Consider the following 26,970-nt stretch of genomic DNA (forward strand, 5'->3'; position numbering starts at 1 on the left):
TCAAAAGCCGGGGCAAGTAGTAGACAGGGAGCAGTGGGGCAGAGACAGAGACAAGTCTCGCATTTGATTAACAGACCGTCGTGCCACGGAAAGCCTTAGAAAACGATTCCAAAGAAGAAAGGAAGGATAGCTAAGGGGGAAAAAGTGAATCTGTTCATAGGAGTGTTAAGCAGGATACATAAAATTGCGATCAATGGTAAAGAAGGAATGGATGAAGGAGGAGAAGAAGAAGAAGAAGAAGAAGAAGAAGAAGACCTCGCAAGGGATTCTGTTTTTGGGTGACGACGGTTTATTCCAATGGGGAAGTTTGCCCGAGTGTATCCAGAACAAACCAGTACTGGATCAGGGCCTATTTTACACCTATTTGGCTCCGTCCAGGGTTGTATTTTTGGTATTTGTTGTTACGTCACGCGACACTGGCAGGCGGATTTTTTTGCATGTGATAATAGTATCGAGGACCGACAGAAAGCCAAATGTTCCTCTTCGACTCTCCTCCACCACCAAGTCTACGCCTACTACACATTATCCTTCTTACTATTCCCCTCTGCCCCAATTGTCATCTTTTCGCTTTTCAGATTCAATGCGGGGGATGTACCTTTCTTTAGGTGGATTTGGTTGCCTGTTATAACTCCTCCTGAACCTTCCCGCCTATCCTCTTCCCCTTTCTTTTCGCTGCTTTTTGATACTGAAAAAAGTGATCTTTGCGCACAGTCCAACGGTCGACGTCGACCTCTTCTGTACAGCTAAAAAGGTTTCCATTCTCTTTTTTATATCGCTGCGCACAACGGAGTCAGACTGCAAACCTATTGCCAGTCGAGGCATGTTCACATCGTCTTTATTGGCGCTGCTCGCGGTTCCGAGTAGTAAATGCTGCTGAAACTGCCTTCAGATACCCCGAAATCCTCATTCGCCCTTCCCCTCTCTTGCTACGATTTCATAATGAACATGAACACGAATGGAACTGAGGTCCGAAATGGGCGCGATAGCGGTTCAACGGCCCCGTTTGGCTGTAGGTTTTCTGTACTGAAAGCGACGGAGTGAATGATTTCTAATTGGGTTGGTCGCAGATTCCTTTCCTTTGGACACACCCTATGAGCCCGCGCCGGCATCACCCCTGGGACCAGCGCTTCTCGACGATAATGAATCTAACATGCTCGATAATTTCTTTATTTCAATCAGCTCGAATCCCTTTGCCAACGATTTCTGGCTTATGAGCCCCCCAAATGACCAGAATAAATCTCTAAATCCCGCTACCTTCGACTGGTCGGCTGAACTCCCTCCAACCTTCGAAGGCTCCACAACGTCTCTTCCGCAGCCACCGCTCACACATCGCGCTCTCGAAAAACCCATCGGAGCTCTTCCAGAGCATTCGAGCTCAACCTCTGATGTGGTCGCCGCCGCGTCCATGCTCTATCAGAATGGAATTAACGGTTCAGAAACCAGCGCTCCGTTTGCGAACCAACCACTTTCCACATTCTCCAATATGGATTTCCCCTTAATCAAGGGAAGCGGCAAGAACCGGCAACCAAACGGCCATTTACCCCTCAGGCGCGCTAGTACTGCCTCCCGCACCCATGTACATGTACCCGTTGGGTTCCATACATCCAGGATGTTTTTCGATGTTCACGAACCAATATCGCCAGAACAGCAGGCGTCTACAAAAGGACGGCCGCTTCACTGGGGCTCGGATGCTAGCTTTATGGACCAGGGATACGTGGCGCCTCCGGACCAGCCGGACGAAGAACAACGAACAAAGGAGCTGTTGGATAATTTGGAATGTCTTGAACCGCAAAGCAGCGCTGCGAATACTCGAGCACCTACCCCAGATCGTCTAATGCATAGCCGCCATGGTCCGTGGGTAGAGTCTCGACCTGTGAGCCACACCAACGGTCTGCAGACAGATTACAGCGATAGGGTAGAAGGTCTATCACACCCAAAGAAGAAGCAGCGAACATCAATCAAGGAGGAAAATGAAGAAAACTCGGATGGAGATAGTTCAATACAGCGGTCAAAACGATCAAAGGGTGCGTCAAGACGATTGTCAGCCGATGGAATTCGAAAGTCAAGAGCTTCACAGAGCGCAAAGCCTCCACGAGAAAATTTATCGGAAGAGCAAAAGAGGAGCAACCATATTCTCTCGGAGCAAAAGCGAAGAAACCTTATCAGACAGGGATTTGACGACTTGTGCACACTCGTACCGGGGCTGAAAGGTGGCGGATTTAGCAAGAGTGCGATGCTTACTCAAGCTGCTGACTGGCTGGAGGATATATTACAGGGTAATGAACTCTTAAAAGCACAACTTGCAGAGCTGAAAACCATGAATGGCTTAGTGATGCCATGATGAAAAGCCTTTTTTAACGTGACGACGACATTTATATTTCATTCTCCTTACACCAAATATTCCCCCCCCCTTTGTCTAGTTTCTTTTACATCAAAGCGGTTTAGCGGTCTAGCGGAACTGCAGTTGTGCAGGCGTTGTCTTCTGGCTTGATGAAACCTGATCTGATAACCGGCCGACTACTATTTTTTCTGCTGTCCCATCACAGTATTGCCTCCGTGCTTTTTATGTACAAAATAATGTTTGGTAGATAGCAGGATGTAGATGATAGCTATACCATGACATCATTCCCATGATAGCTTGATGATCAATTCAAAGATAGCATGTGAAAGTCAGGATCGAGACTAGTTGAACGACTCGTACTCGTACTCGTACGAACCTTTTGGGTTGTGGTGTTGATTTGACTAAACCGGTCTAGTGTGATTGGGTCTGGTGGAAAAGCGGTGTATTTCCCCGTATACTTCCAAAACGGGCCTAGTGGTTCACCAGAGGCGTGCGTGCTTAAGACTGCAGCCTTGGCGCGTCACCGAGAGGGGGGAAACATATCAACAATCAGACGCTCCAGATCTTTTACCCGACACACATACACACACTGTTTTCTCGATCCATTCTTTTCTCATCCTTTACGATATTCATCGCACCAAGAGCTATTTTCAGTAATTGGATCCCTTGCGATGCCGCCCAAACGAAAGCGCTCAAATGATGCCCAGGGCGAAGACCAAAACACCGCATCCAAGAAGCGTTACACTTATCTGAAGCCGCAGGTCCGACATATATCAGAGCGAACTATCAAATCGAAATGGTCTACACTCCCTGAACCGGTTCAAGATAAAGTACGCGATCTATTTCGAGCCCTTGAGCGTCCGGTCATAGTCCGACAACAAAATGAGCGCAAACGCTACGAAGCGCAAGCTGCGGTTCAAGCTGTCGTGAAAAAGTATGTCCTTCAATCCGACCTGTGGTCGTCTGGATAGACTTCTAATATCTAACTGGGAAATTAAAGCCTCGGGAAACGCTTACCCAGGATGCCTTTTCCTCCGTTGACGAAGGACTCCGTTTTCGAGTACGAAGCTGCGCTAAAGGAACATGTAGGGGCACTCAATGGAATGGAAATCCGCAAACTAACGTGGAGCACAGTCTGCGCTAGAGTTATCCCTTTCGACAGCCATGGATAGCATTGACATTTTGAAGAACGAGATTGCCAAGGAAGAAGCATTGCTTGCAAGGGAAAGCAAGGAGTTGCACGAAATGGAGAAAAACGCTAAACGCGCCGAGACGGAGCGAAAGAGGCAGATGAAGAACGCAAGTTCCATTCTGAACCCGAGAGTTATACGTATTGGCATTAACAAGCTACAGGAGCATCCCATCCTCCGGCAACTCAACGACACCCCTGATAGAGTTGGAAGTCCGGCTGGGTTTACTTTAATGAGCGCAAAGGATACACAGTCCAGTTTTGACGAGGTAAGGTGTCATAATCCAACGGTACGAATATGGTTAACTTATCATGATAACCTAGCTCGAGGCTGATCCGGAAGTCTCCACCCTACTGAGGCAATTGAACAATCACTTGAAATCAATGCAAAACAACGCTACCCCTCTCGTTGGACTAAAAGACGCGATTACACGATCCCAAACTGCGTTGAGCCTAGCAACTATGCCTGATGACTGAAAAATGCGCACCTTTGTTGGGGAAAGGCTTTTGCCCAATTTTGCCTGTCTGAGGTTGTGCGAGAATCTCTCGCCGCACAAGATCTCAAAGCCAAGAGCGTATTTATCCGATTCTCAGTTGGACGCGCTGGATCTGAGATGAAAATACTCTGTGAACGGTTGTGTACAATACTGTGTGCACAGGGATCGTGCACTCCAGGGCGCACCTGATGCGTTTCAAGCTCCTGCAATGCAATCCCTGCAACGCGACAAACCCTTGCTTTGGAATAAAACAAGTCAAGTCAGAACGTCAAATCGACGCTCCGCATCGATTTTTTGGGATATACTCTATGTATATTCAAGAGTCGAGTACAGAATCTAGAGCAGATATGTCAAAGTAAATTATTCGGCACCGCTCCTTTCGCGACCGCTACTGCGAGTATCATCATCTCTGCATCCCAAACTTAAACCGAACATAGAACTCTTTAATCCCTCGAAACCGTCGCTTAGGTGATAGAGATCGTAGAGCCAACCGAGGTATTTTCGCTGCACATGGGCGAATAAAAACAAGAAGCAGTAAAGGCCCAGAAAATGGGTAGCTACCTGTACCTATTCCTCGGGAATCCCCGAGGCTGAAACAGGTGAAACCACAGTCAAGATTTCACAGGCAGCCTCCCTCTGTTCACAATACTTGATGGCATTCGTTCCTCAATGCGGAGAAGGTCGGGAATTGAAAATGACTACCGAATGGGCGGCCAACCAAAGTCCCGCTCGGCTTCAGTGGGGGAACCTCTTTTTCTGCCTGAGAGCCGATCGATCGTTCATTCTGTCGCATGTCCTCCCCCGTACCTGGTTTTCTCTGTGTTAATTCACACGCCTGATCGATGGTTACTCTTCCTCCCTTTCTTTGAAATTCAGTCGGTACCTGCAGGTCCCCATCCGACTTCCTCTCTTTGTGTTCCATCCCTCAGCGACAGCGACAGCAGCGAGCCGGACTCTGCGCAACAGCTTTTGCGCTCAACGATCCATGACCGAGAAAACCGCCGCGCAAACAGGTACCAACCCTGACCAGCGTTTGGGCAATGGGATGGTAGAGCAATCGTCTTTGAACACCATGCCCGAGGGGACAACAGGGAGCAAAAGCGATCCTAACGTGAAAGACATGATGACGCAAGGCTCGCCGCCCTCGAAGATTGAGAGTACTTCAGTGGGGGCCCGCACGAGTCCGAAGAAACGTCGCAAGGTCAATCATGGTAAGCAACACCCTGTTCATACCGTGCATTGTATTGGCGTTGTAGTAGCGGTTCCCTACATCTCATCTCTACAATATGGCGTCTGGACCACGTTGCTAACCTGTGTGCCACGCTTGCAGCATGCGTCTACTGTCGGCGATCGGTGAGCCCATGTCCTGCGGCGGGGGAAGTTCTTCAACACACACACACACACACTCTCTCTCTCTCTCTCTCTTCCCCCTCTCTCCCTCCCCTCATCCTATAGCCCCGCCTCCTTCCTTTTTATCGCGAGAGGGGAAAAAAAAAGGAAAACATACATTTCAATTATTTATACCCCTCCCAAACAAAGCTCTTTTCCTGGAATATCTTTGCTGACAGCAGGCCACTTGCTCACGTGTCACAGCATATGACGTGCGATTCGGTAAGACTTACCCTGAATTTTTACATATTTGACGCCTTTTGTGAAACGTATTGCAAGTTGTGTTTGAGGTGAGGTGAATACGAGCAGTTGCTGACAATCATACCCGGGGAAATTAAGGAGCGGCCATGCACTCGATGTATAAAGCGCAATATCGGCCACCTATGCCATGACGAGCCGAGAGAGCCCTCTAAACGGTCGCGCAGTGAACACGAACATTCAGCCGCAGACGAAGAGGGTTCTTCGAACAATGAGTATTCGAATGTTCAAGGGATGCCTAGAAATGTCGATATCCAAGATGCTGCAGGCCAGCAAATCCTCGCCGATGGGTCTATCGGTCTTGCATCCTCCACAGTGGGTGCCGTACAACCGGGGCCTTTGGCCTCTGCAACGGGTCAAAACCTTGGGCCCACCTCTCAGCAGAGTGAGCTTTCTTCATGTTTCCCCACGTCTTTGTTTTCCTGGGGACCTTGCTGATGTAGTTGTGTAGTGCTTGGCTATAATGACTGGCTAGGCGGCCAAAGCCAGTTTCAGGATATGCACACGTTCCACCCGTCTTACATGTTCAATGCGCCCGAAGTTACGAATGAATACAACTTACTTGGCGACTTTCTCAGCAGCAGTTTATTAGACGACGGCGTCATGTTTCAAAACGACGATATGCAGCGAATGTACTCCGACCCAACATTGATCAATTCCATGAACGCGCTAGGGGGACCGAATACAACGCTTCTTCAACAATCTCAGACGATACAGCCGGCACAAAGTCACCAATCGCAAGGTGAACTTGTTTCAGGACCGAGCGCTATAGTCGGAAACGATAAGGCAAGGGAAACGTATTATATGACCGCCGCAGACCCCTCAGGATCTGACCCACCCGAAGAGCGCATGAACAAGCTTCTGAAGGCTAAATATGATGCTGGACTTCTACGACCATTCAATTATGTCAAGGGCTACGCCCGATTGAACCAATATATGGAGAAACATTTGCAGCAGGCGTCACGACAAAAGATTCTCCGACAATTGGACAAGTTTCGACCAAAGTTCAGAGAGAGGATGCAAAGCCTGACCGACATTGAGTTGATTCTTGTGGAAATGTGGTTCGAGCGAAGTTTGATGGAATACGACCGTGTTTTTGCCAGTATGGCTATCCCCGCTTGTTGCTGGAGGAGAACTGGTGAGATATTCCGAGGCAACAAAGAGATGGCTGAGTTGATCGGGGTCCCCATTGAGGTTCTCAGAGATGTGAGTCGCCCCTCGATCATCTACTGAAATAACGTATTTCTAACACCCCGTTAAACACTAGGGGAAGCTAGCTATTCATGAAATAATAGTGGAAGATCAGCTTGTGAGCTACTGGGAGAAGTTCGGGGCCATTGCTTTTGATAATACCCAGAAGGCGATGCTCACAAGCTGCACCTTGAAGAATCCGAATGCCAACACACCTAGTGACGGCATCCGGTGTTGCTTTTCATTTACAATTCGGAGAGATAATCATAATATGTGAGTACTTCAGGAACAGTCAAATGTATGGGCTCCAGGTCTAACCATTTACCAGTCCGTCCCTCATTATTGGAAACTTTCTACCCTCGCAACGAAAAAGCAAATGAACTTACCTTAGTGCTTTTTCAATACCTGGCGCTCATGTATGATCTTATTCTATTTATGCCATATGGGGCTTCTCTTTGATCGGTTGTACAGGCAGCTTTGACTTGTTGATCTAGGTTTCTTATATACCACTTTCGATGTTGCGCAGTTTTCAAAATTGTATTATTATTATATCTCCATCAAACAGCCACAAGAAATCTGTACTTTCGGTTTTTTTTTTTTTTTTTTTTTCCTCCTTTTTTGTTTGATTGTACTGCTGGGATATTAGCGGCTTCTAACTGTGAATATATTTCTGTGTATAGTTTTAGAATAGTGATCATGTGCCTTTCCATCCCACACGAAATTGAAGCTGTGAATCTCACACACTTGCGTTTAAAACTAAGCTCAACACCATGGCGACTAAGCACTCTCACATTGTCAAAGAGCAGACAGAAGCTGTGCTAGGTGAGATATTAAAACATAGCCGCAGAGAGTCTCCTATCTAACTATGTATCATTCAATTCTCCAGCTCTCGCAAGGGACTTGCAAAGCCACCTCCATCAAGATGATTCCCCAGCCCTTCGAACCCCGCCGAACCATATAGTCGAAAAACTTCAGAAATATTTAGATCACCTTCCATTATTCACAGACCACACTTTACTGTCTATTCGTCCCAAATTAGACAATGAAGGAACGAAATTATGGAACACATGCGTACAACGGATGCTCTCTGTCGATAACCTCGATCAGAGAATCATTGTCTGCAAAGGTATGTCACAGGCCATGGGAGCCTGGTGATCTGCTAAAGAGAATGCAGCCAAAGTTCTCGCCTACGCGATGCTTGAGGCTGCTGCGCCAAGAACTTGCCCAGGTATGCATCCTCTCAGTCCCCATACCCTAGAATGGGATATCAAATTTATAATCTCCTTTATTTATAGGCAATTATCGGGTTCTAGAGCTTTCATTCAGGATCATCAAGCTTTGTCTGGGTACTGCTACCTTTCTCTGGTCTTTGCTATTCTGCAATCCCGGCGGAGTTTACATATTGACAAGGGAAATAGAAAACAAACTGATCGACGTCAGCCAGAAAGTGATGGAATCCACTGCTACGAGATTAGACATGGTTGAGAGGTCAACTGAGAATACAGATAAACTAAAACTGGCGTCGTTTACAACGGAATACTACATGCTGCGGATATATCTAGTATGTAGAATGTCCTAGGAAAAGACCATTTCCTAGCTAACACGCATAATATAGTCCTGGTCACAAGAGAGACCTGATATAGCTAATCACTTATACTCGAAGATTCCGGAGATAACTACAAAAGAGCAACGAAGGATCGTGGCGGATATATGCTATAGGATTGGGAGTGTGGCGCTGTCATCGGGTCAGAGTGATATCGCGGCAACCTGGCTAGACAGGGCGTTGACAGTCTGTGGATTATCATTTCATGAGGGAAGCCAAGAAGTCGACGAATGCTGGAAGGATGAGAGGATGCTGACTCTGCATGCATATGGTGAGGAGGTTCTAGATTTCCAGTGACACGAAATTGCTAATTCTGGCAGTGCGGTCGAATCTTCAGCAAACTGGGGGTTCTGAAACCCAACTCCGGAAAGCCCTCGACATGCTAAAAGCTGTTAGTCCGGCCAAGTAAAATATTTTCCCTCTCTAACTCTTTATTACAGGAGTATAGTGATTGCTTTCCAGCTCTTGCAATCTTCCTCGAGATCCTCAGCAGAGAAGACTGTGCGAGCCAAGAGTATATCGAAAGTAAGTTGCCTTCAATTATTTTCTGATAGAAGAATATTTATCTTTAAACAGGACTCAAATACACTATGGAGACAATGGAGCTTAATGATCAGACTATAAAGATGCAAGCGCCCCCCCCCCCCCCCCCCCCCCAAGAAAAGGTCAACTTTATCTGACGCCTGATACAGAATTTACCATTATATAAAAAAAATTGAAGATTCAAAGTGCGTATCCAGACGCCTTCTCATTATGATATTGACTTTGTGTGTAGGCCAGTACTTTGTATTGAAGTCTTGAAAGAGCTTTTCGACAGACTGAAACTCTCTGATAGCAGTGCCAAAGAGCAGTGGCTGGAAAGAATCTTCATTTCTCTGATGTGGACACTGGCAAGTACTTCCCGTGGGGACCTAGGCCCAGACATTATTAGAGATGAAGTAAATTGGCTGGAAGAAGGTGCTCAGAATCTACTGAGCGAGGAGGCAAGCCACGCCTCTTTGATTGTATGACCCATGGGATCTTTTTCATTCCAAGTGCTAACTGAAGCGCAGCTTATCTGGAAATATGTGGATCTAGCAATGTCAAAAGGATCTATTTCCCTTGCAGAGCAATGGTGTCAATTTGTCCTCAGTCAGAAAGCATTTCAAATGGATTCTGACACGAAGGCTAAATTCTTTCGGTTGGTGAATATATATGAACATGAAATACTCAGCTCACTGTATGACAGGAAGCTAATTCTATGTGCTTGTGAAAATTACAACCCATCTACAGCACAGAGAGTCTTTGACAAATTTCCAGAGGAATTCAAGTCATGCCCTCTCACCCTGTATTTATTGTATAAACTATCCCTGGCTGAAGAAGATTTCTCCCGTGGTATATCAACCTATTCTTTTTTCTTCGTTTTTTCTTTCTATGCAATATCTAACTGAATAGTTTCCGTTTACCTTGAGCTGCTCTGCAAGCCAGACGTGGATACCACCTACATTTGGTCATGTATAGCGGATGCGCTTCGACTCGAAAAAGTGAATCTTGCTGTTCAAAGTGTCCAAAAATTGGTAGCAACCTTGGATGGCAGTGGTTTTGAACGGTTACAAATCTGGAAGATTTTGCAGTGTGTGATATCTGTCATCCGAAAGAAGCTAAAGAATGAACCTGGGAACGAGGCCTTGTTGTGTCACATAGTTCCTTTATTCAGGACTAGTAAGTTAAATTTATAGTTCTTCCAGGTTCACGAGTACTAACTTTAGAAAGTTTTGGATGCAGCAACCGACCACACACAATCCAAGCAGACTTCTCTCGACCTACATTGGCTTTCTAGAGAAAGCTACGGCATTGCCCTTGATTTGTATAAGCTATGTTCTCTAGAGAGGGTAATTGATCTACTAGATATTTCCATAAGGGTGACTTCACCGTTCCATGCCCCGCTCAATCTCAATCTAATATGGCCCTACAGCTCACGCACTTGCTTAAGAACACAGCAGCGCAAGCACATGCTGGCATATCGGAGCATTATCTTATTTGCTATTTTCTTAAAGCCACTATTCTTATATCAGAAGCTCGGACAGACAAAATCCCTCGTAGGAAGGTAAGGCACAGATCATCAAGCTCATCCGGAAACAAAAAAGCTGATTTCTGATATAAAATGCACAGGAGCATTACTACAAGGAAGCACGCGAATCAATGAATCAATTCCAATCTTGCATTGATTGTCAAAAAGAAGGCATTTACCCAGCTGCAAACTCACAAGACTGGACAGACAGACACCGCATTATCCTATCACTTGCATTCGAAGTCGCCGTCTTCTTTCACGAATGGGAAGACGTAACAAGGATAATTGAAATCTCTAAGCCAATAGTAGATGCCAAACTCAGCTCCATCTTTCTCGATTGCATTCTCCGATCCGAAGCTCCGGTATCATGTCAAGCGCAAATTGTCAAGGCAAGCCAACAACAGTCCCTCCGATAGTATTAAGCGGCTAGCTAAAATTATCCTTCCAAACAGCAAATGATACGCACCTTTCATTCCTCGCCTTCGCCATTCCTGAACACTTCGACGTCAAACTTCGATGAAAATCTCCCCCGGTACCTCCGCTGTCTCTTTGTCCTTTCCGTCGACGCGAAGGAGTATGAACTCGCGGAATCCGTCCTCGACCAAGCCCTAATCTTCGCCCGCGATCCTTCCAGTAAGAAATCACACTACCCAAAAGAAGAGATCCAATGGCTAGCAGTCGTTTCGTTCAATACTGCGGTTGATTTTTTCCTCTCCTCCGCAGATGGAGATTGTCGCCGGTGGGCGGAAAAGGCCATCACACTGGCAGATTTGATTGGAGTTGACCATGGCGAGCTTGGACAGCTTCTACGCAGGAATCTTTCGAACATTTTACCCAGTTGAAACGGCGAGAAGGGTGATCGAGTTGATATATTGCAAGCATTATTATTATATTCATCGTAGTACAATCTGTTGTTGTTGTCTATCATGGAACACAGGGCCAAAGGGCAAGACAGGCAGGAACCCTAATAGTGAACCAACCCTAGCGGGAGAGTGAGTTGATTGTATAGCATATTCTAGTCCGAGGTCGTTAATTTGCTTTGTTGAGCGTCCGGAGTACAGCAGATATCACGAGTCTCTTATGCCTTGTTAGTTCTAAAACGCATCACCCTACGGAGTAGAGTCATGGAGTATCTATCCTCTTATCACCAGTATCACCCTAATTACATAGACACAGAGGCTAGGATGAACAGCAGCAGCGTTGCGAGCACTCTCCTCCTCCTCCTCCTCCTCCTCCTATTCCTTTGCTTGATTACTTCTTTTTTTTTTCCCCTCTAATTCCATACATAATATCTCCGCAATAATGTCTTGCAAGGAAGGGCGAAATTGCTTCTGAACTGAGCATGAACGATACCCCACGCGAGTGCCTGGCCAATAAATAATCTTAGGGCTGCCAAAAGCATCTAACTTGGGTTCCGTAACATCTGTACTGTACTCTCTAAAGAACATGATAAGTGAGTGAGTGTCCTTAGATGAGCTCACTCATCTTCCGTGCATCCCAGGCCCTTTAACATGGGTCTGGAAAATAGGTAGTAGTTGGAGCGATTACAGTCAGACTGATCCCATTGTACACGTGGAGCAGCCCTGGGCGCTTAAGCTGCATGTCTTTGATTAGCTAAATGTAAAGAAATAGAGAAAAGAAGAAGGGGAGGGGGGGGGGGGGAACCGTAATCATTGTGAATACTCTCCTCGTAACAGGACTATCAAGAAGCGAGGAAGGAACTGAAGACCTCTAGATTCTCGGACGCGGTCAAGGAGCCACCAGTGATAATATCTTTTCAGAGAGACACAGCCCGGCAGACCAAGGGGAGCAGATTCAATAGAATAGAGATATACAAAGGACAAGTGTGAACAACCCTGACGCAGTTGAAAATGAAGTATAATAAGATGTGGACTGATATTGCTTATTTATAAGGGAAAGGTTCTTCTTGTATTCCTCGGGCTTCCGTCGCGATCTTCCGTGCTCTCGTCCAATGCTGGTCAAAGGCATCATATCATAGGGTAGTGTGCTGTTTTTCCATCGGCGGTGCGGACAGCGTACTGGTAGAGAGCTGCTATCTCGGTATCCTGCTTCTCTCTCAGCAGAGCGGCACTCAGCGAGAATATATCTGCAGGCACGAAGCACCCCACCCACTACATCCCCTCCCCCGTTCAAAATTTACCGTGCTAACGACTAAATACAAAAAAAAAAAACAATATAGACACATAGGAAAAATCGCTGCCATCCGCTCCTGCTAATAATGGTCCGCAGAAGGCACAGGCAACGAAGCTGCTGCGGCCGCCGGGATGCTTGTTGGCTGGGGCGGCTATGACCGATCTGTTATGTATAGGGCAGGCTCCCAGTCTCTACTACTTGACCTGTCGCCTGAGCAGACAGAGGGCTTAGCCATAGGGCTGTGCAACCACGTCTCTGCCAGATGGCCGGCATACCACGACCTCTCCAATCCCCGAGCAGCTCCCCAAAAGCCCGGATCATGAAGAAAAGGAATGGCCTGTTGTCAATCGCTGAGAGCTGGGTTCCCCCAGTTCTCCATTGACATCCCCAAAGACGGCCCGCTCCTCCAAGAAGAAGTCTCGGATTGCTAACTTCGCGGTGTCGTAAGCGCGCTGCCTCCATTCAGCAATGAATTTCCGCGCCGCGTTGACATCTGAGTCAAATAGGATATTCATTTCTTTTTGCACACCCGGTTTATTCTAACACCGCCACTCCATGCCACCGGAACTGCATCCACACTAACCGGTTACCTCCAGTCCAGAAAGCCTGCTGGTCTATTGCCAGGCTATAAATCTTCGGGCTGGATCTGTGGTAAAAATACTGGAGCATATCGATGCATGATTCCTGTTGCAGTCCACCCAGGCCCTGGTACCCAATTGCTGCCGCCTTCAGTAAACTGGGCATCGATGTTTCTGGGCTTGGAAACTTCTGGGTTGTTCTTACTAACCTCTTTCCTTCTCACATCGCTTGTATGAGCCGACAGGCCAGTGGAAGAGCTTCAGCCGCAGCATACTACCAAAATGGTTGCGAATTTCGGTGATCCAGGCATCCAGAAGCCCGGCCGGGGCAAGGATCAGAGTCGGGTAGAATGGTGCATTGGCTGGGGTGAGGGTATGCAGCTCTAGGATAAGATGCCAGCCTCCTGATTAGGCTTCCTCTTTTGTCGACCCTCCAGCTCCTTCTCAATGAAGAATGGAGTGTCTATCGGAAAGAAAGTAAAACCAGGTTCGTTAGCTCTGTCGAATATAACATGGCATGATGGGCAGAGCCCAATAAAATCGATTAGACCACGCTGTTGAAGTAATGGTACCTACTCCGTACAAAAGCTGTCAATAAAATAGTTAACAAAGGATACTTTAGACTCGCCACTTACCGATGAATCGCTCCCTTCAATTACGTGAGCTCCTTTTTATCGTGCTACTGCCACATGCGAAGCAGAGCTTGTGTTTTCTCTTGAGTTCATATTGTACAAGCTCGGAGAATTCTCCTGACGAGGCTTCGCCCTGAGCCGAAGACATTTTCGGTATTTTCGCAGGCAAGAGTGGGAGTACTGGAGCTGCCACAACGGGTTGTGAGAACGACATACTTGATAGATTGGTACTGGGAGTAAAAGAATAAAGAAGGCTCACAGAAGACAGAGTATGATGTTTTGGAAGCCCCAAGTCAGAGAAGTCACCGGATAAGGGTAAACAAGTTCTCCATATTTGTAGCTGGAAGTCTCAAATATAAGGTCTATGGTAATTGTTGTTGTGGTTTCCCAAGTTGCTAAGTTTGTAAGCACAATACTACTTCAAAGAAAACGACCTAGCAATATATTAGTACTTAGATGATATACCCCTTTGCCATGATGCCCTACCAGTAGTTAATGATCGTTTATCCATTTTTTGGATCAGATCTTGCATCTGGCTCTGTATCTCCCTTGGTGTTTTAGTCATGGGAGGAGGTGGATGGGAGTGAGTATTGAAAGAAGCAAGAATAATAAATGGGATCTCCTGGGTATTCTTGGGAATAATCCACATAAATTCTACTGGGCAATCAACAGTCTTGATTGTTGCTTCATTCCATGAGCATCTAGTAGTCCTTAGTTATAACTAGTAACATAGGGTGTCTTCTCTAACTTACCACACTTTTTTATTCTTGATGTGACTTGTAACCATGGAGAACTTGTTTGCCCTTATCCGGTGACTTCTGTGACTTGGGGCTTCCAAAACATCATACTCTGTCTTCTGTGAGCCTTCTTCATTTTTTTACTCCCAGTATCACTCTATGAACTTAGCAACTTGGGAAACCACCACAATTGCCATAGACCTTGTACTTGAGAGAAGGAGTGCTAAAAAAATATGTTAGGTGCTGCTGCGTTTGATATTGGCCTCATACTCTTAGAGTATGAGGAGAGTTGAGTGTTTGAAGTAATCTTCTGTATCATGTAACTTTGAATGCCATCGCAAGGGTCACACCGTCATCGGCCTTGAGATGTCGAATCTCCTGGTCTGGCATATTTTGCGTAATAAGGATAGCTTATCAGCCGCCACTGGCGATCGGGCCGCAGGTGGACATACTGTTGAATCGGTAGAGATCGCAACCTGGTTGTCAACTAAACATTCGACCATTAAGGTTTCTGTCACGGATCGAGTGCCAATCCTTGGTTGAAAACCCAGGAATACTTCCGCTGGGGTAAATCCATGGGGTTGTATAATCCTGGTATTAACAGATAGAACTGCATCAGACAAGAGTGTGTCCCATTGAAAGATGAGAATCGGTTCTGTCACAATACCAAACTGTCAAACTTTGCTGCTGAGCTAAAAAGGTGTCAAGACAGAGCTTTCTAGCTGATACAGTATTATATTGGTTCACACAAACTGATGAATATGTGATGGCACTAGATGACCACCATCTACCCATTCAGGCAACGCCACGGTGGTGTTCAAATCGAAATGTGTCCACGTCTGGCGCATTCTTCCACCACCGCATTAGTTGTGGCACTATGATACTTCCGTCTTCGCTCCATTCATCATCTTGGGGTTAAACCCGAGGAGAATTTCGGCCGGGGGGTATCCATGCACTCGAACTATTCTGGTATTAATTGACAGTACTTACTAGTACTGGTATTGGGTGAGTGTAAAGAAAAGAACCGCGAATCAAGTCAAGTCGGAGGGTGATAAATAGCAACACCGCGAAGTCAAGCCATGTTGATAAACAGATAGCCTGGGGAGACTCAACCAGCCAGGGTGCAATAGATAGATTGAGAAAGGCTGCAAAGTGAGCCAAGCGGATGTTGAATAAATAAAATGATGGATGTCAAATTCTAATGACGAAATGAAATCTATTGATATGGAAATAGAAGAAAGGTTGCTTAAGATAGATGAAGTTGTAGAATGAATTAACGGGTTAAATACTATGGACCACGTGGTGTTAGGCAACTTTTGCAAACGGTTGGAAGTGAATGGAAGAAAGAGGCTTCCAGGAGGTTCCAATATAAAATATGTAGAGGAGTGAAGGAATAAGCTACCTAGAGTAAGCTCCAAGGTCACTGCCATAAGTAAATGACGTGGCTTTGTGTGCTCATCCAGCTATTCACAGCAGTGCAGATGAAGCGAGGATTCATTAATTATTAAGGCTTTGAAGAGTCCTTCTAGATAAGGCTGACAGTACTTGTGGAGGCAAGTCTGTTGCATAACCTTAATGAAGTAACAAGGTAACTATCTCTATCTCTATCTCTATCTCTATCTTATGCAGATGGACGGGCTGTTTGCAGGGCACTATGGCTGTAAAACCTCCTCTTCCGGAGTCGCCTTGAGCTGGGTGGTATGGAAGACCCATTGGCGAGCTATAACATCCTCTGTACCTCCAAGTCACCATGGAAATCTCGATAGCTTGATATAACAACCGTTCACAGGTAGTGAGTGCACTCAGATGTATACTAAGAGGCCCGTCGAAAGATTCCTCTTTAACCACAGTAGCAAAAACCTAATTCATATAGAGTGTGCCCATAAGAAAGCATTGAGTCCAAAACCATAACCTCTTACGACAAGAGTAGATTTTACCTACATCTAAAGATTGCCAGGAACGTTGGTACAGTTTAAAGAGCGTAAAGTCAAGGGTAAACTGTATGGACATTAGAATCTGTGGTGCCGCAAGGGCATATCACAAATTCTGATTCAGCATGGGTATCATTTTAGAAATTACCTAGGGAAAAAAAAGAGGTAAGGAAAAAACCAGCCAGAAAAGAGTCGAAGAAAGAAAAGAAACGAAAGAAAGCCGCCAAAGGTCTTCTCTGGTGAAGCGGACGATGAGCAACAAGGAGACTAGCTCAATGTCGAAGAAATTCCAAATATCAGCCAAATAAAAAATAGAAGAGCTCAAAAGGAACCAAAAACAAAATTAGACAATTCAGTGGTGGAGGATCATGCCCTTAAATCAGGGAATACCTATCACTAGAAGGACCTCTCCGGCAATGAAAACAAAGCACCTGTAAAACATGCTAAATAAAGCCAGAAACAAATGAACACCTGCCATGCTAAGAAACAATGCAACATTAGGAAATATATGATAGAAAGCATGCTTTGCAAAATGCAAAGGGTCTATGACGCGATATGTGGGGGAAAAAACCTCCGCCGCTCGAAGTAGCCAGCAAAAAGAGCTACGAGCATTACTCAAGGGGGAGAAGAATCGTACCTGCCAGTACGTTTATCCTTCTCCATCTGCATCAAGAGAACGACGTCGAGAATAGTTTGGCGATTTGTTTTGGCTCAGATTAGGTGTTGATGGGGCTCGACGTGGTAGGCGCGGCGTTTTATTAATGGGGGGAATAGGGGGAACTGGTATCTTTTCATTTTCTTTCCCGCTGCTATCGGTCTCGGTTTCTCCCGTTTCACTTTTTCTGGCCCGGGAATTCAGAGCTCGCAAGGTGAGGCCTAGTTCACGCTCCAAATCCTTTTGAGCATGGAGATATTCCGTACATCCATTGAGCTTTTTTCTGTAGGCTTTAAGCGTGCGGCATACTTGTTCTGTTGACATATTTAGGCTCCCAAACTCGCTTTTAGCTGATCCTCGGGTACGCGCGCGGAAATCCAGAGAGGAACAGCGACTGTCGCTGCGAGGTTCCATAGTCTTCCTCGCACCCGTCGTTCGCGGGCTAGGGGGTGAGGGAGAACGCCGCAGTTTCTCTGGACGACTCCCCGAAGTAGGGGAGCGGCGGTTAGGGATCGAGGGGGGCGTCATGGGGGGCACATTTCCGTTCTTTGAAGAGACAAGCGAAAATCTAGATAATTTGCGCAACAATGGTGGGCATTGCTCGCGTACCGGGGTAGGAGTTGTCACCATGTTGTCCGGTCGTTGGAACCCCGCTAGTTCTGCTCGCGATAAAATTTTTCTCAGAGGAGGCTTGGAGACCGTAAGCTCTTTAGCAGGTACATCTTCCTCCTCTTGAGCGGCTGGCTGGGTAGGTTGTTGTAACTGCACCGACACATTCCATATCATGACCACGCCGTCGATCCCAGAACTAACGAGTATGCGCTCTGCAGAATTTCCGGGCACATCAGGGGGAGCTTCTAGAAGTTGGACATCGCTGACACCTTCAGTGTGTCCAAATTCTCCCGTAAGCAGAACCCCTTTTTCCAAATCGTATATACGAATCGACTTGTCGGTTCCCGAGACTCCAACAAGCAACTTAGGGCTTTGACCAGCAACACTTGAGGTTACCGTCAACGAACCCATGGCCACTGTATCATTCGATTCAGGATCTGCTGCGCGGAAAGAGTGCACGTGACGGCCAGATATCATGTCATATTGATGTACGCAACGATCCACAGTAGAAAAGACCAGGTTGTCAGGTTCATCTGGAGATAGTGACATGGACACCGGAGATGATCTCAGAGTAATTACCCTTGATATCAGGTATGCAATAGCAGTTTCTCCATCAACTTCTCGGGTCACCCGTTCCCTAACCAGGATCGTACGATCTGCAGAAGACGAAAGGAGCTTTTCTCCTGCGCTGATAAAAAGAAGCTGGCCAACGGCTCCAACGTGGTCATCCATGGTTTGAATTAATTGAAGGCTCTCTTCGCGTCTTTCGAACAGTTGCACCATCCGATCCCGGCCAGAACTAGCAATCATACAAGAGTCAGGCGTTTGATAGAGAGCTATGTCTGTAATCTCTGCGCCGTGCGCCCGCACTTCATTCGTACAATTCCACAACTGACCTTGCAACACTCTACGAGAAAACCATCAGCCAAGGACGAAATCAGGACAAGACTGGGTAGGGGTAGGAAAAATACCGTAAAACGCCGAGCTTATCGCCAGAGACAAATATCTCCATCTTATTAGTCGCTCGCAATATTTTCAACTCGTTCGAAATATCATCGTCACTCCCTGGGAGCTGCTCAATAGTGATAGTTCGCGAACCGCGGCACTCGCCTTGGGTGTTCCAAAACTTAACCATGCCTTTACAAGACCATGTAAAGAAATTGGCTCCGAGATGGTTAGATGTTTTTAAAGGGCCAATTCCAAGAACCGCGTCCCGATGAGCAGGCATCGTTGTTCCCACGTCACACTGTTCGCCGAGATCGTTCAGTTTCTCCATTGAATAGATGTGAATTGCCTTCGTAGAATCTACCGTGACCAAGTGGGAGGCAAGGGATCCCATGCAAGTGATCGCGGGCTCTTTGGACTTCTGCTCTGCTGAAGATCTCCCAGAAGTGGGAGGGGAGCACGGGTTGCTCGATGGTCGTAACGACTCAAAGGTAAACCTCCGCATACGTCTTCCACGTCCACCAATCCAGATACAAAACCGATCCGAATCAACCGTGAGGGAAGTGATACCGAACTCCACATGTTGGGCCAGAGTAAACTTCGCGTTGCCTTCACTGTCATCAATAATACATAGTGCCCCAGAATCGGAGCCAACAACAACTTCGGAGTCAGATAGCCTGGCCAGGCTGGTAAATGTGCTGTCTGCCAAGGCGCCCAATACACAGTTTCTCCCAGAGAGTGCCTTGGGCGCGGTGATCGTGATGTTAGGAGTCTGTTCGCCGATGGAGCGCAACTTCGACGGAGAGGCGGGTCGTACTTCAGGAAGTCTCCAAACCTTGACGTGTCTAATGCCCGCCCTATCACAAGGTTTAGTTACTGATAAGCGTAATTTGAACCAGGATTTCGCGGAACATACGTAATCAAAGTCTGGCCCATCCATGTCATATCACGAATGACAGTGGTACATTTATTGGTAGAATGGAGCTTTGCTGAGCCATTCTTGAGGCTAACAGCCCAGACAAAGAGAAACCCATCGTTCACATCCCCAAGAGTGGCTAAATATTGCGAATTCGAGCTCCAAGCAAGGGCACGGACACCGAACGAGTGTTCCGTGAGTATTGAAAGCGGTACGTCAGAGGGTGCATCTTTGGCTGTCGAGAAGATCAAAACCCTTGGGTTATACCCGGTCTAGAACAAGAAGTCAGATGCATTATGTCCCCTACGCCGAGAAAGTAACGGGTATCACAAACCTCCCCTACAGCAAGGAACCTGCCATTAGGACTAAGAGCGACACTGGTCACTGCCTTCACTCTTTCTCTTGAAGACCAAGCGCGCGGGCTAGGAGCTTCTACGATTTCAGTGGACGGCGAGCCATTGTAAATGCCGTTGTAGGCTATCGGTTTGGTGCCGGAGAAAGACTTCGGTCTGGCATCAGGGGTAGTTGGAGGAGTCGATTGGTTGTAGAATGACGTTACAGGGTTGATACTGGCTGCGGAGGGTCGGGCACGAAAAAACCGTTGATTTACATTGTCGTCATTGTCCAGGTCAGCCAATACGGCAGCGGAGCCTGCGCAGAGGGCGAATGACCGGCTCTGGTCATGATAGGAGAAGCCATTGGGGGTTGTGGTTGTTGTGCCAATGACGGTTTTGAGGGACAAGGTGGACTGGTATAAGGAAGGTTTGGTGGAGGAGCGCGTCGGTGGTCTGGGGATGGGGATGGGGGAGTTAGAGGGGGTAACTCTGAGGAATGGAGCCGGGCCAGCCGTCTTGCTTTTCACACCCAGAGAGTTATTCGCCATCACAGGCGACGAGCAGTTAGGAAGGTTCACTGTCCCCGAAGAAAGGTATGGGTTTCGGTCGCATTGGTTGGGACGAGCGAACGAGCGGCGTGGGTCTAATCTGCTCCGGGATCAAACAAAGAGCTCTGCTTCTGGACCGTCGAAGGGGACAAAGCAAACGAAGGAGCGAACGAAGTGAAAGTTAGGGAACGGCAGGAGGAAGTCGAAACGAACCCCCTAGGATTATCTTATTGGTCTGGAGATTCAACTGGAGGGCACGAAATCAGTAAGGGAGGAGCGAGCAGTTCTTTTTTTTTTTTTTTGCGATGATGGGAGTCGATATCTGTGGGAGTGGGGAGCAGCCCAATAACAAAACGGAGGTGAATAAAAGAGAGACTGAGAAGGGGGAAGAAAAGTCAAAACGAAACAGTGAAGGATAAAGAGTGACTGATGGAAGATAGAGATTTGAAGATGGAAGAGAGAGGGGGGGAAAAGGATGAATTAAAATTAAGAGAGTAGAAGACAGAGGAAGGGAGGAAGAGAAGATGCAGGTCAATATTATTACTTAGGTACCTTACTACTAGTACTACTGTGATGGAGCAACATTCTTTCGGCAGAACGAACCAGACGAACCATGCAGGATGGACGAACCTCTTTAGCTAGTGGAAGTGCGATCGACCTGCTATAGACTAGATAGAGGAAAGGAGCTGGTCTAGTATGATACGCGGGAGAGAGTTAGAGTATTTCTTGTAAATTAGAGAACTTCTTTTTGACAAGGAAAAAATTATATATCGACTCAAAGATAGGATGGATTATTTTCAGTTTTTTGAGGCGTTTCCTATCCAGCCAGCAATATAGAGAGGTCAATTATAGTAGATTACTATATCGACAACTTCACACAATAAAAAGCATGTATGATGGTATCATAAATTATTATTCTTCTTTGATTTTAGAGAGGACTAAATTCATATGAACTTATATTTCTTTCTTCGCGTTCCAGTGGACTATATGATCTCCAGGCAGTTCTCTCCTTGCAAGGGGTACCGAGTAGCCTCCCATACCCAGGTGATCACCTCAAGGTACACTTGCCTTACCTACTGGAGTAGAATACCTAGTTATTCAATCGAGTTGATTCCTAGGCATATTTACAATAGGGTCAATGGATAGTGATACGGAATATAGCTGACTTTCCTTGCCTTCACTTGGAGATCTATCACACTTTGTAAGTTTATAAATCTCAAACCAAACCAAGCGCCACGTGACCACCTGTGGAATAATGAAGCCGTGATCAGGTACTTTTTCCTATTTAGGATATAGGGCTTGCTTCTAGGGTTATTCGAGTTTCCTATAAATCAGGATTCATTGAGGGTACTGTAGAGGTCGATAAGATGCTTGAGGACTTGATAAGCGATGTCCAGTGTCTCTATGCCCCCGGTTCAGTATTCCCCATAATGTGGGGTAGTAAGTCAAGGTCACGCCTTCAGCAGGAAGATTCTTCAAAACCTAGCATCACATCGTACATTTCAAGAACTACCTTGGTAATACTGGGAGGGGGGAGACAGAAGAAGTATATTTGCCAAGTATTATGGACAGTTCTCCTCTTGTTAGTTATGCTTAGCTTTGTAGTCATGGAAATGCAAAGCAGGCTGGTGCGCTAGTCTCCTGTATATATATAATTGGATTCTCTTGCGCAATGATGAAATTATGAGCGGTAAACTTAAGTGATGAAATAGTAAACACCATAGCTAGTTATGATGACACTGACCATCGTAGATCTAATATTAAGACACTTGACTTGACAAAAGATTGATCTTCTTGAATTAGCTGGTAGGAAGGATTTTTGGATCCCCTGTGATCGGAGGAAGTGCCGGGGCAGCTTTCACCCAACATGCACTTTTTTTTTTTAGAATTTACACGTCTCTATAAAGCCGCCTTGCAATTACTTTGAGATATTTGGCTTAGATTACCATGATACCCTGCGAGTATTTGCTTCCAGAGAAAATAACTCAAGCTGGGCTATAAACTTTGTCACATGATATTGATGCCTAAGGCGACATAAAAATCCCCAGAAAATCGCCCCGTGGACAGACTTCCGGTGTTTTTCACCATTGATGAGACACAAAAATTTCCACCATGGCGTCTCTTTGCCCTACCTCAGCTAAACTATCACTTCCCACCATCCTCCGAAACCTATTTTACTCCGGACACGTACCACACGTTTACACTCGTCGAACTCATCAATGTGATGCTCGTTCGCCCTCGAACGGATCTTTTCCTTCCTACCACGCGCTCGGAAATCAAAGATACTTGAGCTCCTCCCGCTGTGCTCATTTCCCCCGAAACGATTCCCTTGAATATTCTCAAGCCGCGGCTCCAGTCACCTCGGATAATTTAGCTGTGGACCAACCAGACCAAATTGCAGACCACAGCCTGATTAAAAGTCCGCAAAATGCGCCTTCTTCACTCATTACGAACTCAAACTCAAAACCAAAACACACGAGATCGCATGTAAAAACCGATTCTCAAATCTATCGCCAAAGAGCAGATAAATCTTCCAGGACAAATAAAGATGTGCCAAACGACAGAAAGCCCCTAGGGCCCTACCCAAAAAAGAAACGCGAGGCGTGGCAGATCCAGAAAGACGCTCTGAGGAAGAAATTTGAAGTTGGCTGGAGTCCTCCCAAGAAGCTTTCTCCAGACGCTCTTGAGGGAATTCGTCATTTGCATGCTGTGGCTCCAGATCAATTCACGACCCCTGTTCTCGCGGAACAGTTCAAAGTGTCACCAGAGGCGATTCGAAGAATTCTCAAGAGCAAATGGCGTCCTTCCGTGGACGAGCTAGAGAACCGACGCCAGCGATGGGAAAAGCGACATGATCGAATCTGGAGCCATCTTTCGGAACTGGGATTGCGACCGCATACCAAGCTTACGGATGAACTCAGCGATGCGAAGGCATTGTTGTATAAGAATAGTAATCGCGACAGCAAAAGTGAGGAGTAATTATGTTGACTGGACACCATTGGCACGGTTATGCGCTGTTGAATCATCTGTATATTATTAGGTTCATGTTCTGTACATTAGTAACTATATAAAACCTATCTTCCACTTTCTCCTTGTTTGTGCATTTTAAAATCGTATCATGTTATTATGCCTTGGTACGATGGTTGGATCTGTTGCCCAGTATTCATGAGACAAAGCCATTGAAAGAACAACCAAATCCCCAGCCTGTTCGTCTATTCCACCAAACTCCTGCAAATTGCAGTCCCATACCTGCTAGAAAAAAGGAAAAAAAAAAAAAAAAAAAGTGTAAGGTCTTCAAAAAGAGGTGGGGATTCTTACTGTGGAGGGTCCCTGCTGGTAGTTTACTGGCTAGTTCACCACCAAAACCACCGCATATCCGACGTCGAGGAGCCGCTCGATCTTGACCAGTCCCCAATTGGGTTACACGCGCCATCTCCCCTCCTCCTTTTCTTTACAAACCCTTCAGAAATGGCTCGCAAGTCCAACGTGCCCTAGCTGGCATTCTTTAATTCACTGTCCATTGTATCGATATTCCTGCATTTATTCTAGATTTCGCGAGGTGGCGGCGGGTACCCACCAATCTGCCTCAAGCTCCCTGATTTCTGCTTAGCTTCCTCCGCCCATGGGATAATTCTGCGTCACTCGCCATGCCATCGGACATCCAGGTCTTTGTAAAGTGGAAAGACCAGACTATCTTTGCAGGTGAGGATGTGGAGTGTACAATTACTTTCAAGAACGTGACGGAGAAGGGCGTGGAGCCTGGCACCGGGGGACCGCAAACACCCCATCAAAGGAAGCAGTCTCGCGCCGCGAGCACCCATTCCGATTCCTTTTCCCTAAAACTACCCTCGAACCCTTTCAAAAGTCCCCATCGCCGCTCCTACCCTCTCATTCCTAGGAAGAGTCCGTCGCACCGGTTCTCGTCCTCAGTAAGCTCGCCGTTGATCGGCTCCCACAGCTTCCCCCCTCCTTCCTCGCCCCGAATTGTTTCACCACCCGGCCACAAACATAAGAGATCAATCTCTATTCTGTCAATCGACAGTGAAGGAGGAGCGGGAGGAACTGCCGGAGATAAAACTCCAAGGACTTCCTCGCAATTCAGCTATCCGCGGCCCATAAGGGGCCATGGACGGTCTGCAAGTTTGCAGGTGGTGCCGAGAAGATATGAAGGCCACGAGGACGCCATTGGGAAAGGTATCTATCTCTCACTACATGTAAATCTTCGATCTTTTTATATACTGACTGTCTTCGTTTCATCAGGCGCGAGGAGCCCAATCCGCGCATTTCCGCCGCCCGACTCTCCAGTTCATCCTTCTTCGACCAACGTCAAGGTAGATATTGACGCCTTAAACAAAGGCAACCGTCTCGGATCTGGTGCCCCAAGTCCTGTAAGGCCAGCCGCAGCAACGCGTGGACCAGGGAGACGACCTCAGCTGCCACCGATGGATTTCAAGTTTCCACCTCCGACAGAGACCGATGCGGACACCAAGGCGCCAGTCTCGTCTGCATCTATAGACAGGCCTGCCGGAACGCCAGTGACGGCGAAATATAATTTCAAAGACTCTTCTTCCCTAACTGCTCCGGGCCAGGTGCCCCAGCTCACTAAAATCATGTCAGCTTCCAGCTTGAGTGGGAGTCATAGAAGCAGCGGAGAATTTTACTCCATGAGCAATAATTCATCCGAGACCCTTCAGTCAGAATACACAAACTACTCGATTCCCGTGCCACGCTCAAGTTTCCCCCGCCACAGCCGGCGTTTTTCCAGCATGGAGTCTGCAGGAGTGCTGTCGAACGGGCAAACGCTGCTCATGGGCTATGCTCAGATTAGTGCGTCGTTTACGGTCGATGGCTCGCTGATTAACCAATCAGTCTTCGAGGAGGTCAAAAGGAAAGGTGTAGTTGGTGGTGTGGGTAACCCAGGGAATGTGCCCAACGGTAAACCTTCCTCGTCCGGTGACAAAGGCCGAAAAGGTGGCTTTTGGGGTGCGTTAAACTGGAATACGATAGAGGAGTCCCTAGGCGGACTTCTCACCAACAACGACCTCGATGGACTACGAGATATGCGAGGAGTTTCTTCATCGAAGTCAATTCCCTTGCTGTCTACTTCACAATCACTCCTCTTCGTTGACCTTCGATTGGCGCCAGGAGAGGAACAGTCCTTCTCCTTTTCCTTCACTTTACCCAGTGGTCTCCCCGCGAGCCATAAGGGGAAGGCCATCAAGATCTCCTACAACCTTGTCATTGGAACTCAGCGACCTAATGCCACGAACGAACCTCAGCGGGTTAACCGTATCAGTATACCTTTCCGTGTGTTCAGCGGAGTAAATCGTAAGTTGTATCCATTCCGTTATATTGCAGCCCGTGCTAACTTCCGCAGCCCACGGGGACATCCTTGGCCATGACTTGATGCGCCCTTACGTGCTCCTTCGTGATGAAGCCAGGGTGCAGAAAATAGGGTCTTTCCCACCACCGATTGCAAAGGCCGAGAGCATGAGTAGGCCTGCATGGACATCAGCCCCGGAATTCTTGTCATACCTTGATGAAATTCTCGAACAACGGTCTCGTAATAGTCGTTTGAAACCACCGGACACAATATTTGAAAAACGCCAGAGTCATGACCCATCCGCAGGTCCCCTGTCTTGCAAGGACGCAATTGACCTGGCGATACTCCGAAGCAATCAGACTATCAACTCCTCCCAGAGCCCTAACCGATTTGAGATTGCTCGTGGTGGACGTCGAATTGCTGTTGTAGTGCTTAATCGACCAGCCCATAGATTGGGCGAGACTCTCATTGCGACAGTAAATTTTGCTGAGGCTGCGCTTCCGTGTTACGCACTCCGGGCGAGCCTAGAGAGCTCTGAGCGTGTCGATGCACATCTGGCAGTACGATCCAGTGCGAGTATTCGTCGTGCAACGCGACGGGTCCATGCGTCATTCTTTGAAAACACCCTCTACTCGACACGGGTTGTGTTTAGCCCGGCCATCCCGGTTTCTGCCACGCCTACGATACTCACTAGTGGGGTGAATCATGAATGGGAGCTCAGATTTGAGTTCGTGACTTCAAGTATACCCGATGAGATGGGATCTGGCCCTTCGGGTGCTCGACTACTGGAGGCAGTATTTGAGGATGAACGAGGCTGTACACTCTCAGCTCTGGAACATTTGGGTTGCGAGTCGTTTGAAATTGCGATTCCCATCACGATATACGGTGAGACAGTGCGGGAAAGGCTACCAGAGGAAAATGAAGGGTATTCTATATAGACAAAACACAATAGCTTACTTTGTTAATTTCAAGATGACTGTATGACGTGGAAGATATATAATGAAATATCAACTCTAATCCTATGGTACATACAGAGTAACAGCTGAATGCAAAGACTTGGGATGGAATTATCGCCAGGGCAACGGA

General features: G+C 47.0%; 9 protein-coding genes across 9 annotated transcripts; 7 read left to right on the plus strand and 2 right to left on the minus strand.

Moving 5' to 3' along the window:
- Nucleotides 1–939: 939 nt before the first annotated feature.
- Nucleotides 940–2,341, plus strand: P175DRAFT_0494612 (basic helix-loop-helix domain-containing protein; the record flags this gene model as incomplete). Its single annotated transcript, XM_040896021.1, has 2 exons — nucleotides 940–1,009; nucleotides 1,068–2,341. 2 exons carry the CDS (start codon nucleotides 940–942, stop codon nucleotides 2,339–2,341), a joined length of 1,344 nt encoding a protein of 447 aa, XP_040750880.1.
- Nucleotides 2,342–3,012: 671 nt separating this feature from the next.
- P175DRAFT_0441148 (uncharacterized protein) lies at nucleotides 3,013–4,007 on the plus strand (the record flags this gene model as incomplete). Its single annotated transcript, XM_040894062.1, has 4 exons — nucleotides 3,013–3,275; nucleotides 3,342–3,426; nucleotides 3,476–3,799; nucleotides 3,855–4,007. The coding sequence occupies 4 exons, from the start codon at nucleotides 3,013–3,015 to the stop codon at nucleotides 4,005–4,007; spliced, it is 825 nt and encodes a 274-aa protein (XP_040750881.1).
- Nucleotides 4,008–5,012: 1,005 nt separating this feature from the next.
- Nucleotides 5,013–5,384, plus strand: P175DRAFT_0494614 (uncharacterized protein; the record flags this gene model as incomplete). The annotated part of the gene is made up of 1 exon (XM_040896022.1): nucleotides 5,013–5,384. The coding sequence occupies one exon, from the start codon at nucleotides 5,013–5,015 to the stop codon at nucleotides 5,382–5,384; it is 372 nt and encodes a 123-aa protein (XP_040750882.1).
- A 235-nt stretch (nucleotides 5,385–5,619) lies between these two features.
- On the plus strand, nucleotides 5,620–7,474 carry P175DRAFT_0503024 (uncharacterized protein). Its single transcript, XM_040897532.1, has 4 exons — nucleotides 5,620–5,638; nucleotides 5,756–6,059; nucleotides 6,126–6,880; nucleotides 6,942–7,474. The coding sequence occupies exons 1-4, from the start codon at nucleotides 5,624–5,626 to the stop codon at nucleotides 7,140–7,142; spliced, it is 1,275 nt and encodes a 424-aa protein (XP_040750883.1). The 5' UTR covers nucleotides 5,620–5,623; the 3' UTR covers nucleotides 7,143–7,474.
- Nucleotides 7,454–11,628, plus strand: P175DRAFT_0559047 (SPO22/ZIP4 family meiosis protein). The gene is made up of 15 exons (XM_040900889.1): nucleotides 7,454–7,687; nucleotides 7,752–7,991; nucleotides 8,040–8,093; nucleotides 8,161–8,426; nucleotides 8,481–8,739; nucleotides 8,789–8,859; nucleotides 8,909–8,993; nucleotides 9,198–9,472; nucleotides 9,521–9,648; nucleotides 9,697–9,842; nucleotides 9,903–10,169; nucleotides 10,221–10,369; nucleotides 10,423–10,554; nucleotides 10,620–10,907; nucleotides 10,971–11,628. Exons 1-15 carry the CDS (start codon nucleotides 7,636–7,638, stop codon nucleotides 11,358–11,360), a joined length of 2,802 nt encoding a protein of 933 aa, XP_040750884.1. The 5' UTR covers nucleotides 7,454–7,635; the 3' UTR covers nucleotides 11,361–11,628.
- A 1,361-nt stretch (nucleotides 11,629–12,989) lies between these two features.
- Nucleotides 12,990–14,030, minus strand: P175DRAFT_0533926 (uncharacterized protein; the record flags this gene model as incomplete). Its single annotated transcript, XM_040900092.1, has 5 exons — nucleotides 12,990–13,165; nucleotides 13,263–13,391; nucleotides 13,460–13,612; nucleotides 13,681–13,713; nucleotides 13,910–14,030. The coding sequence occupies 5 exons, from the start codon at nucleotides 14,028–14,030 to the stop codon at nucleotides 12,990–12,992; spliced, it is 612 nt and encodes a 203-aa protein (XP_040750885.1).
- A 3,169-nt stretch (nucleotides 14,031–17,199) lies between these two features.
- P175DRAFT_0440425 (WD40 repeat domain-containing protein) lies at nucleotides 17,200–20,561 on the minus strand (the record flags this gene model as incomplete). The annotated part of the gene is made up of 4 exons (XM_040894019.1): nucleotides 17,200–18,724; nucleotides 18,789–19,619; nucleotides 19,679–19,950; nucleotides 20,013–20,561. The coding sequence occupies 4 exons, from the start codon at nucleotides 20,559–20,561 to the stop codon at nucleotides 17,200–17,202; spliced, it is 3,177 nt and encodes a 1,058-aa protein (XP_040750886.1).
- A 2,088-nt stretch (nucleotides 20,562–22,649) lies between these two features.
- rrg9 (mitochondrial ribosome assembly protein RRG9) lies at nucleotides 22,650–23,646 on the plus strand. Its single transcript, XM_040897533.1, has one exon. It carries the CDS (start codon nucleotides 22,674–22,676, stop codon nucleotides 23,538–23,540), a length of 867 nt encoding a protein of 288 aa, XP_040750887.1. The 5' UTR covers nucleotides 22,650–22,673; the 3' UTR covers nucleotides 23,541–23,646.
- Nucleotides 23,647–23,987: 341 nt separating this feature from the next.
- On the plus strand, nucleotides 23,988–26,896 carry P175DRAFT_0482938 (putative intracellular protein transport protein (Sat1)). Its single transcript, XM_040895511.1, has 3 exons — nucleotides 23,988–24,755; nucleotides 24,822–25,889; nucleotides 25,939–26,896. The coding sequence occupies exons 1-3, from the start codon at nucleotides 24,209–24,211 to the stop codon at nucleotides 26,820–26,822; spliced, it is 2,499 nt and encodes an 832-aa protein (XP_040750888.1). The 5' UTR covers nucleotides 23,988–24,208; the 3' UTR covers nucleotides 26,823–26,896.
- Nucleotides 26,897–26,970: the final 74 nt, after the last annotated feature.

Source organism: Aspergillus ochraceoroseus, assembly GCF_002846915.1.
Source record: "Aspergillus ochraceoroseus IBT 24754 chromosome Unknown P175scaffold_6, whole genome shotgun sequence".
In the NCBI taxonomy this organism is placed as follows: Eukaryota; Fungi; Ascomycota; class Eurotiomycetes; order Eurotiales; family Aspergillaceae; genus Aspergillus; species Aspergillus ochraceoroseus.